Source organism: Opisthorchis viverrini, assembly GCF_000715545.1.
Source record: "Opisthorchis viverrini unplaced genomic scaffold opera_v5_27, whole genome shotgun sequence".
In the NCBI taxonomy this organism is placed as follows: Eukaryota; Metazoa; Platyhelminthes; class Trematoda; order Opisthorchiida; family Opisthorchiidae; genus Opisthorchis; species Opisthorchis viverrini.
Genome location: NW_008751682.1, coordinates 957,153 through 971,649, shown reverse-complemented (window position 1 = coordinate 971,649; position 14,497 = coordinate 957,153). Strand labels below are relative to the sequence as shown.

The window sequence follows — 14,497 nt, the reverse complement described above, 5'->3', positions numbered from 1 at the left end:
TCTTTCACGAAGTGTGTGCTTTGAAGTTCCACTTGCGCATTCATACTATGGGAAAATGTCGGTACCTTTGCTTTTAATGGCGCGGTATCGTATGTCCAGATACTTCATTTTACTTGATGATGATTGAATAAGCCGTGTAGTATGCCTCGTTACAACTGTTACCAATGCCCAGTATCAAAACAGTATGGATCTGGTTCTGAGAGGTTGTAGATTTATGGCAGTCTTGATGTAAATATCAACGTTTATGTAAAAGTTTGGAACATGGTTTTATTGTTTAGTAACTCACTATGGTCACACGAATAGGTAGATCTTTAGAAGGACTGTTTTCTCAAGGTTGCCACTTTTCCGTTCCACAGGATTATTTAGAACTCAATTATACTTTTCATGAAATCGATGTTTTTACCATGGCTTCTACTGGTCAAGTGGGCGGTAGCGCTCATTTGTGAGACAGGGCAGGGTCATGCATGCACCAGTGTGTGCGTGTTCCATAGGTTACGCTGATTGGGACATTTACTCCACATGTAAGAGGATCGTAGGACTTTTCACTCTCCCCAGCGCTGTACTGTGTGGAAGTGACCTAGGCAGGCAGTTTATGATTTGGCAACGAAATACGAAACAGTAACCAGAAAACTCAGCCAGGTTGACGACTGTCGCTGCCTTTTAACAAGGACTGAGCCCATTACTCATCAATGACAGACATCAATGGCAGACATGGCCCGATCACGCGCACAGTGGCAATCGTCCATCAGAGCTATTTCCTTTACTGCTACCCACTTTCCCGTTTCCTCAGAGCAGAACGCAGTGCGAGCCAACTTTCTTCAGTGTTTGACTGTATCTATCATATTTTCCATGTTGAGTGACGCGTAGGTTCGATGGTCCCGAATAGCAAGAGGGTGAGTTGGGTTCGAAATTCTCCGGTACTATTTACACAAAGATACACAATGCTAATTCACATAACAAACCGCAATTATCACGTTCGTAGCGTCAACAATTGCACAAGTTTTTTTATTGACTGGCATAGTGCAATGTCACCGTCCGCACACGAAAGAGCGGTGACCGGAACGTTGACCCAGCAGCGCGGGTTCCGGTCGTCCTCTCTGACGGTAGTCTCGTGATTCTCATTGGCGATGTGAGCACACGGAATTCACGAGAAAACAGGTCAAGACAGGTTCAGCAAACGGAACACGAACGCGCATGGGTAAGTAGGTCAGCTGCGCAGATCAGGATAAACAGGTTCAGCAAACGGAACACGAACGCGCATGGGTAAGTAGGTCAGCTGCGCAGAGACATCAGGATAATATATCGGCGGAGTAAGCGAATGAATGGGGAAATAATCCGTTGACTGAAACTGTACCAGCTGGAACTAACTTGCCCTTGGTACATAAGCTGATGAACTGCGCTGCACTGACTGCGCGCCGTAGTGACCATGTGTTTGAGTAGATAAATCTAAGTATATCAGATACTTTATACCGTCTTGATTGAGGGTATCCCTATTGTACCCTATTTCAAAGTCAATAATTGGTTAACCACACGCAAGTATTCTTTCAGCCACTAGTTGAGAAAAAAGGTGGGTTGAGGGAAACCTCTGCAATGTGTCGTATAACTACATATAACTACATGTGGGGTCGGTCATTCACGTCTTTCTTTCCCTACTTTACATCTTCAGATTTCACTCGCTGGTCACGACTCTAGATTGGCCCGTCGAGTATGTCTCCTAAACAGCACACAGCGACCTGACACTGAATCCGTGCATTCTTTGCATAACAACAGAGCAGTACATACTTCTGCTGAGCCCGTGAACGGCACACAGCGTGAGGCATCTCCCATCCCAACGGGAGCAGCAGTTTCGGGAACTGCGCTTCCTCCACTTCAGTCAGTGATTGTGTGTACTAAAGACACCTTCAACTTATCTGACCCCTCGCCGGTGCAACTGAATACCCCTGCCAGTACTCACCAGCAGTGTCTTGTGCCGGCGGATGTCTGTTCAGTTTCTAGTGTGACCAAGGCTCCAGCGCCCTCTAACGTGCCCGGAACTTGCCTCCAGAATATCAAGTCCCTTTCAAATGGTGGGGGCCAAATTTTCTCACTTCCACATTCAGCTGTAATGCCCTCAGACCTGTCCAATAGTTCGATGTCTTCATCCGGAACTCGGCCGATTTCAGTAATAATACCTCTTCCAAACAGAACTACCAACCAGGGGCTACCTCAACAACCGTCGGCTCCAGCGGCAAACTGTACCGCAGGTCACCTTACTCTACAACTTTTGAATTCTCTACCTGCTCTCCGTCCAGGCATGTCTATTTTACTGAATTTAAAGAACCAGACGGCTAGTGCTCTATTTGGTAACACGAGTAGTATTGCTAACGTAAGCTCACACACGAACATCGCTTCCTCAACCGGATCCCAAAACCCAATAGTTTTGCTTCCGGAATTAGGAAGCTCGGATGCGCCTAAGTCTACCGTCCCTAATTCGCTAAACCCTCCGCCGCCCTTTCAGCACCGACTGGAGGTTGCATCTTCTACTGCACCTACTTCCTTGGTTGTCGTTCCAAGTATTCCCTCATATCTTGCCCCTTCAGCTGTGAACAATGGTGTTTATCCTGTCTCAACAAACAATGGACTTTCTGCATCTCCTCAACCTTTTTCCCTTCCTATGTCTACTCACTTATTTCTTCTACGATCCCCGAAAGTGATTGTTAAACCAGAATCTCCGACTGTGGGTATTGGCTCCACTCCACAATCTGGAGTGACGTTAGTTCTGTCACCGAATGCAGTACAGAAGCCCCTTTCAGACCCTACCAATCTTTTTTTTATCCCTTCTATGATACCCAGTTCTATTGGTATGCCTGAAACACCACTATGGTTTCCTCCTTCCAATTCTGTGAACATCCAATCATCCCAATGTAACGCGAATTCAGTCGCTACTAACCCATCTCTTTTAACCGCTTTTGGGCGCCAAGGCATTGAACCATTGATTAGTTCGAACAGCTTGACGTCTATGGCTTATGTCCAGCAAGAAGTTGGTCAGTCGTGCACGCAGCAGGTTGCACACTCCTTACCTCCGCTACTAACTCACCCTGTTTCCCTAAATCAGAACAATCTTCCTTTGTCAGCTCTTCCAGAAGTTACACTACCATCTATTGTGATGCAATTACCGTGGTCCCCTGTTGTCAACAATCCATCCAATCACCTTCAAGCAAATACACAAACCTTTTTGACTCAGTTAACCACACTCGCCTCTTCACTTTCATCTTCATCTTGTCTGTCGTTTTACTCTACTATGCCTCCTCGGCCGACGAAAACAAATTTCATGGCTCCAGAAGTCACTCAGTCTGTGTCTGCTTTTTCGCCGTGTAATTCTGCCCTAGTATCCCTCTTAAGCCCTTCTGTTTCATCAAGTGATGTGACTACTGAGGCCACTTTGCCGGTGGTTGCACGTACTGACACGGAGAACGTAAAAGTTGGTGATACGCAAACTTCAAAACAACCCATTGTTCTACCATCTGCGGATAATTTACTTTCCTCTAGACCTTGTGCTGTGCCCTTAGCATCTTTGAAGAATCCTGTTGCCACTTCGGTACAACCCGTTGGCTCCCAGGATAGTAGGCTAGCACAACTAGTAACGTCAGCTACTTCCAGCAGCTCGTCAACACTGGTATCGCAGGCTCCGGCGATCAATCTAGCTGATGCAACTGTCACGACGAAAAGCACTTCTTCTTCGAATTCGAACTCCAGTCGCAGACGGCATCAGTGTCCTTATTGTCCTAAATCTTGCGAAAGGAAAGACAATCTACAGGCTCACATTCGTACTCACACCGGAGAAAGACCGTACCCTTGCAGATATTGTCCCAAAGCCTTCCCACAAAAGGATCATTTACGCGCTCATATTCGCACACATACTGGTGAAAAGCCATATCGTTGTCCTCAGTGTATGAAGGCGTTCGCTCAGTTAGGGAACTTACATCGGCATGTGAAGACTCACAGACGATGACTTGATATTACCTGGGTGAGTTTTTTATTATACAGTTTTCAGGTTTTGGGCTGGCACTCCTGACTCGCTAGTCGCTTTCAGCCTTGATTTTTATGCAAGTATTCCTGTGGAAGCTGCTTTTCTGAAACATTTGCTTGTATTGATACTTGACCTTTTGAGAGTGTAGTCATACATGTATCTGTAACTGACTTCTGAGAAGGTTATGGTAGAGCGACGCCACATATGCAGTCTTAGCGATTGTGGACCACTAAGATTACTACAAATAGCAAGTTAAATGGTTGGCGTACCTCATTCACATCAAGAAACTAATGGTTTGCTTGGAATGATTGCATAAGGGTAAAACGGCCATCAGACTAGAACTTGTTGGTCACCGTTCAACAGTCCTGTGGAGCCGACCACCTAAGATAGATTCACTTTCCGAATCGACTGTCCTCATCTTCATTTCTAAAAACCACTTGCGTATTGTACAGTGGTTATGGCCGCCCCTGTTTTGTTAACCGGTGATCTGGAGATTGAGAGGTATGTAGCTACGCAATGAGGGCTTTAGTTGATATAATTGATGCGTGAATTCCTTAGTGTAAGCGAATTTTTCATAGGGAAAATCGGCAGAGAAACGTATGCATTAGAGGCAGCAGCCTGGATGCACGCGAGCTATTGAACTCGTGCATATGTTTGTCAATGGGTCCGATGTGTCCCATCTTGGAGTTCGGTCCAAGGAGACAGGAATGACGGCTCAGCTGAGTTTGCAGGTAATGGCTTTGATACTTCTCTGCCAAGTCATTGCTTGAGCCCCTTGTCTTCTTTCCACCCTCTGTCTGGTTATGCGAAAGGGGCTCCAAGGAAGCTTATCGACTGGGCAAAATGAATCTCTGCATCGTACTAGTTGACCTACCTACGGAATTTTCACCCAGCAGTTTGCCGACTAGGATATCTGGGTCGTTGAATTACTGTGTACAAGTATAGGTCTATTTTGCCTAGTTAAGACATGCAGAGTTGATATACCACCATTCGTATGGCACCGAGGGTGATGATTTTCGCTGTTCATTCCCCCCAAGCTATTTAACAGTAGTTATTTGTAGTTGACTTTATTGCGCTCATCTTGTCTTCATTTCTTGTGGAATCACCATTCTAATGGCACCTAAGGTGTTAAAAACGAAATGCCCATGACAGTTCTAACTGTCGGTTCCAATCACAAGGAACATTCGTTGGCTGAATTTAAAGTACTTGCCAGAGTCGCTTCTGAATGTGTATCAACGTGTTTGCACCAAACCTCGTAAGTTCAAATCAGATTTCGGTGCCTACTTTTTTCTGTGTCTAGATGTGTTTAAAAAGTGCTGTCGCCAACACTACCGGCCCATGAATGCCTGTGGATATCGATTTTTTATTTTCGATCACATATGCAAATGGGTCCGGTCAAATGCAAATTATTACCAGGAGCTGCAGCAAGGGACGTGTAGCGAACTCCGCTACCTGTATCTTACCGTCTTTGTCAAGTGGCCTGAAAAGACTCAGTGCTGCAGATGATTGTTTGCGCAGCCGTCCAATACGAACTCGATGCTTTATAGTTGGTGCTGGTTCCTCAAGCCTCGCGCATTATAGAAAAAATGAACTCTAATAGTGGAGGCATATTTAATGTAGGGACACTCCCATTGATATTAGAATCTTAACATTCAAATACATCAAGCCACAGTCGGGGGTTCCTTTTGGTCGCTGCTCACTAAAGAACACGTTATCTTCCACTGGTATCTAGCAGTGTGCTCGTATCCTCTTATAGTTTTTGACTAACTGCCCTAACCGGTCCATGGACGGATGCAGACGCCAACCAACCAATTTTAAAAAAAAATGTTTGGACATTCATGATGCAGACGCCAACCAACCAATTTTAAAAAAAAATGCTCTGGACATTCATGGTTAACGTTGATCTTAGCAAGCTTTTGTTGTCCCCTGATGTGTCCTGTACTTGATTGCAACACCTACTGGCAAATGACGAATACATTAATGGAATCCACGCCAATCTTCATGTAACTCTGCCGCAGGCAACTTCTAACAATGGAAGAATCACTGGATTAAGCCCAATCGCGGAAACAGTTGGGAAAATGAAATGTGTTTTGTTTCACTACGTCTTGTGGTTCACCCGCGGTGTTCTATGGAGGCTGCATGGCCTTAAAACTTGATTGCCCACGTGAAACACGTAACACATCTTTGACAAGGTGCAGCTGGTGAATGAAGGAAGCTAGTTGCATTGTATGACCTACAGGTTATTAAGTTAGTAGATGCCTGACTAACAGTCTGTCATTCAGGCTGGGGGTTAGGGCTGTGTGACGACTTGTTACTTGAAAACTTAGACTGCTGCTAGGCTTGGAGCCAAAGACTTCTGTTGTGGACCTCAATCATCCATCTTACTGGACTTGGGTACCATAGCAATATTGTAGCCCTCTTAGAATAATGGATCGCACCTTTACAACTAACTTCACCCTACATAGGCTTTCACGTGGTGTCCTCAGCAAATCAGTTTACTTGCTGAGCAAAGCCGGGTTGGTTATCGAAAATACACCTTTTCCCCTCTGTCATATTTCCGTTCTCCCGTCCTTGTTGGCAACATCCTCGTTGTCCATTCTTGAAGACTGGCAGATCCGCTCATCGCCCGTTTTCATTAGCTGCGTTACGTATGTGTAACTCTACTGCCACAAACTCCACTGATATGTTTCTTTCGGTAGCCGTCGACATTCACACTGAAACCAACTGAACATCAAGCTTATACCGTTGACTCGCTTTCTAGTGATTTGTCATGTCTCTCAAATGGCAAAGGTACATTAGATCTAAGCGCCGAAAGGGGTTACAGCTGAGAACATCAAGCTTATACCGTTGACTCGCTTTCTAGTGATTTGTCATGTCTCTCAAATGGCAAAGGTACATTAGATCTAAGCGCCGAAAGGGTGTTACAGCTGAACGTTTATTATATGTTATTATTTACAGCACTTTGAGCGCTTTGTTGTTGTTGTTACCAGTGCAAGTAAGTAAGCTTAACACTGCTCAGGCCCAATCGGGTGGTCCATTGGACTGGAATCGAAATGCATAACAATAAATAAAATAATCGTTCAGCTGTAGTACCCTTTCGGTGCCTGAGTGCCATGCCACTGGAAGGTTGCATGAGGGCTGGGATACTGCCAGGTTGCCCATGCCGATAGGCAGAGGCGGGCTCGAACCACGAACCTTCTGGCCAGTAAATTCGCGCTTTAACCACTTGGGCATTCTCGAGACGCATGGTCAACGGTGAACACGAACATCGTATCCTGACCGAAACCATTGGAATCGCTTGGTCACATGGTGTTCCCGATGTGCCAGCCAACCTCCAACACAAACAAACTACATCGCCATTAACCATAGGTTTAGTGAATAAATTACTGATCACCGAATGTTCTGAAACACCTATGTGGATTTCCCTCACGCGCCTATCCGTTGTTACTTGTTGTGATTTTTGGGGCGCACAAGATTTGTCTACTTTGCCATTAAGGAGCTTTCTGGCCCCAATATGAAACGAGCTTATCAAAACCACCTGCTGAAGTCGCTTTTGGACAAAACAACCCCTGATGTTCAGTCTTGTTGGAGAGTATCATCTGCAACTCTGAAGGACGTTGAGCGCTATTCGGCACAACTAACTGCAACACTGGATTTTGATCAAAATTCTAAACTTCCTGGAACTTCGGACATGTGTTCCTACTGGTTGAGAGTACAATACAACTCAATGAATCATTTGATGTCAGGGAGAATCTGCGTGCATCGAGTAGACTGGTGGGTCTAAAAAGCTAAAGGTTTGTTGGTACGACGAAACTCTTGAAATTGGTGTAAGCTGTTGCAATGGATATACATGACAGACCCAAGAACGCCGCCTGTAGGCAAAATGAGCAACTTTAGAATGGCTCACTGACCTCAGGAAATAACACCTGGATCTATGTGCTGAACAACCATTTGGAAGACCACTTTTATTGCCCAATCACATTACTAACCCGTCCGTGGCCTTGGGCAGTGAACTACGAACCTCCGACTACTTCATAAATACGCGAAATGCTTTCTCACACGCTAGCACCATCGAACTGCTAGTCCTGACGAACGCACGCTCTGTTTATGGATAGTGATGAAGTCATTTATCATTGCTTGTCCTTATCTGGGTGAAATAGACGGTTCCTACCCAATGGATTAAGCTAATAGTGCCCATTTCTTTTTTGGAGGAGTGCTTATTAAGTAAGACGGTCACAGAGTAATTAACTTGACCCACCTTGTAAGTATAATTTCTGCATCACTTACGTCACGTCGTTTTACGGGATGATCCAAAAATGGAAATGTGTCTCATATTCCGTCAAATGTTGGAGCAACGCCACCCATATGGGCGTCTCGCAGCCGTGGTATTCCTTGTCTTCAGGGGTGTGTTTGATTCACAATTCTGAACATGCTTGTGCAACAAGGTTTGCTCTAGAAGTTCGTGAGTATCTTTATGCTCTTTGTATTCCTGTAGTTGTGAACGCGTGAGTGTTTGAAGGATTTTCCAAAAGCTTCCCCGCAGGTAATGTCATCCCATGCATCATCATCATCAGCGACAGTAAAATCAATGTTGGCACTGTAGTTTCACTGTACGACGACTTATACCTAAAACCCTAGATTGTAAAAAGGAAAAGGATGGATAGCAAAAGACCTGATGCTGGCCTTTCTCAAGCACTCTTATGTTCCTGCATTTCCAAATGCCCAATCAGATAATATGAAAAGGGGTTGTGACGACCAAAACCACTGGTATCGCTTAGCCGCCATATCCAGTAGCGTGTCCAGCCAAGTGTAATCGGAGTCTCGGGGACTTTCTCTTGGGGGACGAATTGGACCAAAAACGTCTAAGCCCTTTGTAATCTCCCACACACTATTACCAAGTCATGGGTTCTTCGCCTCGCAGTTTTCCGCATTTCGAAGAAAGCACAGAAGAAAATGCCAGTCTCAGCGGACTATATGCCATGCGCGGTGCATTGCCTAGCCACCACATTTGATGATGTTGAATGTTTTCTATGGCTGGGGTACCCACTTCACAACGAGATATCCGTCACGAACTCCAACGCCATCCGACTCCAGAAACGATTCTGAGACATATGTGATAAACATTTTAAAGAAACTTCAGGTCATTTGTCCTCGGAGCGCATGTCCCACAACCACACAACAATGCCTCTTCTGTAGCCCGTTCGCATAACCCTAAGAACCTGATGATGCCATAAGTAGTGCAAATCGGGAAACTAGGTTCGGGCTTTCGAGGTTCCTGCAGTAACTGCGTCGTACACTCTATCAGAGCTAATACAACCCGTGCGTACAAAGCTTTCATCGATCTCCAGTGCTTCTCCGCAAATTGCTAGGGGCACGTTAAAAGGTTTCACACTCTGAGACGTTACTCCACTTTGATTTGCAATAGATGTGCCAAAGATGATATGATGACGAGTTTGTTCTTTGTGTCTATCCTCAGTGATTCGGTCAGTGCTATCTACACGCTCCATGTCCACAAGATTCTCACCGGAAAAGATTTGAATACCGGGGTTTCGAAGACCTTATAGCGTTTGTCACATTATCTCATCGGTGACTAAAGGGAACGTACATGGTTAGAGTAGACGTGCTTAACGGACACTACTCTTCTAGCGAGGCCTTCAAAGTGATTCCCGTATACTTTCACACACCTGGAAGCGCGTGAATATAATGACCGAACTTCTGAGGCACCCCCAGTTCAAGACAGATTCAGTAAAGACCTGGATGGTCCATTTCACCGCCGCAACGGAGCAAGCAGGTTATGTCCAGTACACCCGTGTAGGGTCGGAATGTTCAAACTACACTGCTCCCACTTCTGGGAAGAAGAAATCGCAAAAATTATAGCGGAAAAGCCTTCATTCTACTTTCCTGTATGTGTTTCGCACACTGTGGAGAACCATTCTGCTGGACATACAGTCGTTACACACACCCCTATGAATTCCTGGCGAGATTCGAAGTTGTTCACATATCTCGGAGGTTGCATTATCTCTGTTGTTGGTCTAGCAGACAAAGTTAACGCGTCTATCCCAAAGGCCAGAATTGCTTCCGCCTTACTTTTGGCATCGAAAGAAATATGCCGTCGGGTTTCAAAGGAGGCGTGTATTATGGTACAACGCGGGTTGTATCGCTGTGCCACTACAACACCTGGCTACTGTCGATGGAGGACCTGAGACATTCTCAGACCTTAGACCACCGGCAGCTTAAAACTGTAGGTGGACACGACTGGAATAAGCTAATGCGCAGTGGGATTATCAGGAAACGGGACTTTTTTGGAACAGAAAGTACTTCACTCAGGGAATACATTTAGCACCGCAGGCTAAGATGATTCGGTCGTGTGCAACTAATACGGAGATGACTGTTGCTTTCCATGCCTAATTTGGATTGGTAGAAACCTATGGGGGGACAATGTATGACTTAGTGGAAGGAAATGAAGTATGCTCCGCAAAGTCCATGTGCTTTTGGTGCTGTTGCCCCTCCAGAATGGCGCCCTGGTGATCCTGTGCTTGGCTTGAGGTATCGGAAGATATGGCGGCTAATTACTTTACACCGCCGTCCTCTATTCAAACTGTGACTGTGATTGAGTGTAGGCTCCTCGGGTGTTTGCAGTAGACTATCCCTGATTCCTTTTTCCTGTTCTGTTCCTCTCTTTTGTCCATTTTAAGGATGTGCTTGTGTGGCCTTCATACACCGGTGTTCTTTGATGTTTGTGTCAATGACTCAATCTTAACTGGTACGGTTGGTCAAGCAACCAGCTCAGGTGAATACATTTCGCTTCATACTGTGTCTGTCAAGTGTGTGTGTGTCTTGCTAACCTAAAAAGAGAAGCGCGGATGAATGACACGGTGGAAATGCGTATCCTAATAAGCCTATCTGTTGACTCACTGAATCAGTAAACTGGACGAAAGAACCAGACATCGTGAACTCCCCGCAGAAGTACGTGACTCACTTTTATGCGTACACGGATAGTGAACCGTCCATGTGCAGTTTTTGGTGAACAACGTAGCACACTACCTTGAACGTTTCATTGTTTCCCTTAGGCCTTGACCAAGGTGGCTAATGGTCGAACACTGCAGGAACTAGTTGTCTGAATGCCCTCCGCTGGTTTCACTAAGAATAGTACTTACCTGAGAAGCCTCTGTCCACGAATTACTGTTTTTTTCTTGTTGATTCTTTCACGCAAAAGCTAATTGTAGGTGTAACCACGTGGGATTCGCTAAGCACATTTAGCTGGTTATGTTGGTAGAAATTGTCAAGTTTGTCTGGAATATCTGGTGGCCCATTATATTCGATTTCGTAATCTCGCGTACGTTGCTCAGTAATTCTCCAGAAATGCTCCATCAGCACTTTACTTCAGCGGCGCATTTCTGGTGATATGTTCCGATTTTATTTGTGTTTCCTGCTTAACTGACATGGCTGATATCTCTTATCGACGAGTTCTACTTTTATAGTACCAGTCAATATAAAAACCAAACTAGTGGTGTAGTCCCAGATGGCGCTCACCAGAATTATTTCGGGACTTGCGTAATCGCTGTACAATTGTATCTCGGCCATTTGTTTGATTTGGTAGGTAGTCAGGTAACTTTCGAAGCTCCATATGTGGGTTTCATCTTACAAGTGAATGTACAACATTTTTTGACGTGTTTTCCTTGTTGAGAATCATCATCAGTGCATCTGATGCACATTCGATCTGGCGCAAATTAGGTTGTCGGTGGCTGATTAATCGTGTGACCAAACTACGCTGAAACTGGGTGCAATCATTTATTTTCGGAGTATCAATAACCTATCCAAAATCAGGTCATCCGATAATTTACCTGGGCCTTTTGGCAAGTCGCCGCTCGTGGAGCAAGTCAACACCAGTTCTCTGCAACAGTGGGGAACATCCCAGAAAGCAGTTTCAAGTAGTAATGGAAGCCACATGTTTCGCAGGTTTAAGCCCTCGAATATTCATTTAGTCCATTTTCGGAGCAAATGAATGCCATCTCGTTCATTTTATGATAACCAAGTTCACCTCACTGATGTTTTCTGTATTACTGATGCACTTTCGTACCAGGATAGCCTAGCCGCAGAAGTTCCATAAAAAATCCCCTACGTGGTGATGCTATTCACTCGTCCGTGCTCTAAACTTGCACCCGTTCCATGAATGCCGCAATGCTTCAAATATTAGTGAGGTGGGAAACAGCCTTAGGTCGTATGCCAAATGGAGTTGTACGGTTTTAGGAAGGTTGAGGACCACTTTTCTAGACTAATTGTTTTTCAATCTGAGTTCCTGTGGGATTTTGAGTTTTTGGATTGAAACGTGCATGGAAAGTGACTAATCAGGATTTCTGCTGTTACCCTTACATCCTTAATGTTGCTTTGCTCCACAGGACTCCGAACTTTGTGTACATTTCTCACATCTGTTTCTTGTACAGGTCACGGCCGATCCAGGGCTGTCAACCGCATTTCTCATCGCTGCTGGTCAATCCAACCGGAAATTCATGTTTGGTCAACTCAGCTTTTTCAGGCCTTGTATGGCTTTGTCTAATATAACGAAATCAACCATCGACAGACCAGACCGAGGACCCCTTCTCTGTGGTTGTGTACCAATAACGACCCCTCCCTGTTTCTTACTTCAGTTCCTTCAGTCTCAGACTCAACTAATTGACCGATCCCCATTTGCATCTCTTGATCGGATCAGTCGGATTTAACCTTCGTTTATCGTTTCAACAACTGATTTGATACTATGGGGACGTGCTCAGTAATGACTAAACGACAGTTCTTTTTTCTGCTCTGTCGATTTTATTTAACATGCGCAACTTTATTTACTCTATCCTTCCATACCTACCCACCGTCAAGGCTGTGAAGTGTCTTCATGTTTATTCATCAGTGCAATTTCCCCAGTTCATATCTTCGCTTTCGTGCAGTTCCGGTTCTTTCATACTTTCAACCGACCATCATGTGCTGACTGGGTCTGTTTTATCGTTGTCAGCCTCCCGCGTCACCTCAAGACTATGTATATAGCACAGTATGTGTATATAGCACATACCTGGGTCTCCATGGATGATCAAGTGTTATAGTCCCCTAACACGTTAACGCAACCGTCCCGTACTTATCTAGTGTTTCGCTCATCCCTCGATAGTTAATTAGAAGAGAAGCCTATGTTTGACAAACCCCCCTCCTTATCCCCATACCACGAGTTGTATGTTATCCTCTAGTCCGTCGCGCCTATTTTTTATACTGTGGAAATACTGTTATTTCATTGTGCAATAGCACCTCATTTATCTTCTTCATTCACATTATCTATATTCCGTTTGCTTTCCTGCAACACCGAAGATGTAGAGCATCACGTAATGACCCTCCTTCGCTCTTTGACCCTATCCAATTATTTCCTGTATTATTTTTTATATAATTTCAGTCAGGCAGCCTCCGCATGGTGCTTAACCTAGAGCTAGCTTCATAGACACGCCGCGATCAATCGTTCTCTTTTACCGGGTTTGTCAATGGCATTTATACATATTTATACACCAAGTGGTCGGCTTCCTCCCTCAGTTTCATTGCCTGTTCCGTCTCAGCATGCCTCATGTGAATGTTACCTCAGCTTTCGGACTGTTGCCTCTCCTCTGTACCTCATCTGAGCTGTCTTATCTTGTAATGACCATACTGAGGTTTTCCTTAGGTCTACCCAAGCCCCCAACCTGTCCCTATTATTGACTTTCGTCCGTGTGATGTTCCTTTTTCGTAAATCGGATCTCGCATCTCCACCGATATCACTGTTATATTGATTCAGTTAGGGGTGGGGGCAGTCAGTTCTGCATTTCGGTTATTGTTACAAACTGGTCACGCTGCACAACTTTGGAGGGATTCGACTGTTCAGGCGTGATAATCCAGATATGTCCGGCGTATGTTGGTTTCATGTAAGGTATTTGAAGTTTCGATCCCGGCATGGTCAAGTTCCAACAAGAGCTCACCCCTTTCGATTTTTCTTGTGAACTAGCCAGTAAATGCGCCAGAACAGGATGAGGACCGCTCAGATTTTCAACCCACCAGAATACCGTACAACTAGTTGATCCGGTTTTCTCGACTATTTTATTACTCAGTTGAGAACTTAATAATAATAAATAATATAATCGTTCAGCTGTAGCACCATTTCGGTGCCTAGCTGCCATGCACAGGAAGCGAAGCATGAGGGCTGGGATACTGCCAGGTTGCCCAAGCCTAGACAGGGGAAGTCGAGAGTCAGGTCGGGTTCGAACCATGGACCTTCTGGTCAGTAAATTCGCGCTCTAACCACTTCGGCCATCTCGCCCCCCAGTTGAGAACTTACTACCTCACAGCTGACCACTTCCGTGTGAGCCAGTTCAACCTCAGTAGTCGACTCACCACTAGTTAAGTGTGGACCTCAGAATTTGCGTAAGATGCGCAATCGGGTGCTTATCCACACATGGATGGTAGCCACGAGGGTATTCACATCTTTTG

General features: G+C 45.1%; 1 protein-coding gene across 1 annotated transcript in view; it reads left to right on the top strand.

The window, feature by feature from the left end:
- Positions 1-13,781, top strand: part of T265_02204 (hypothetical protein) — a gene marked incomplete at both ends in the record, with an annotated part of 34,487 nt that extends 20,706 nt beyond the window's left edge. The window contains 2 exons of the mRNA XM_009166392.1: positions 1,667-4,006; positions 12,454-13,781. Of these exons, the coding sequence (XP_009164656.1) occupies positions 2,105-3,991 (1,887 nt within the window). The remainder of the gene's footprint in view (positions 1-1,666; positions 4,007-12,453) is intronic.
- Between the last annotated feature and the right edge of the window lie 716 nt (positions 13,782-14,497).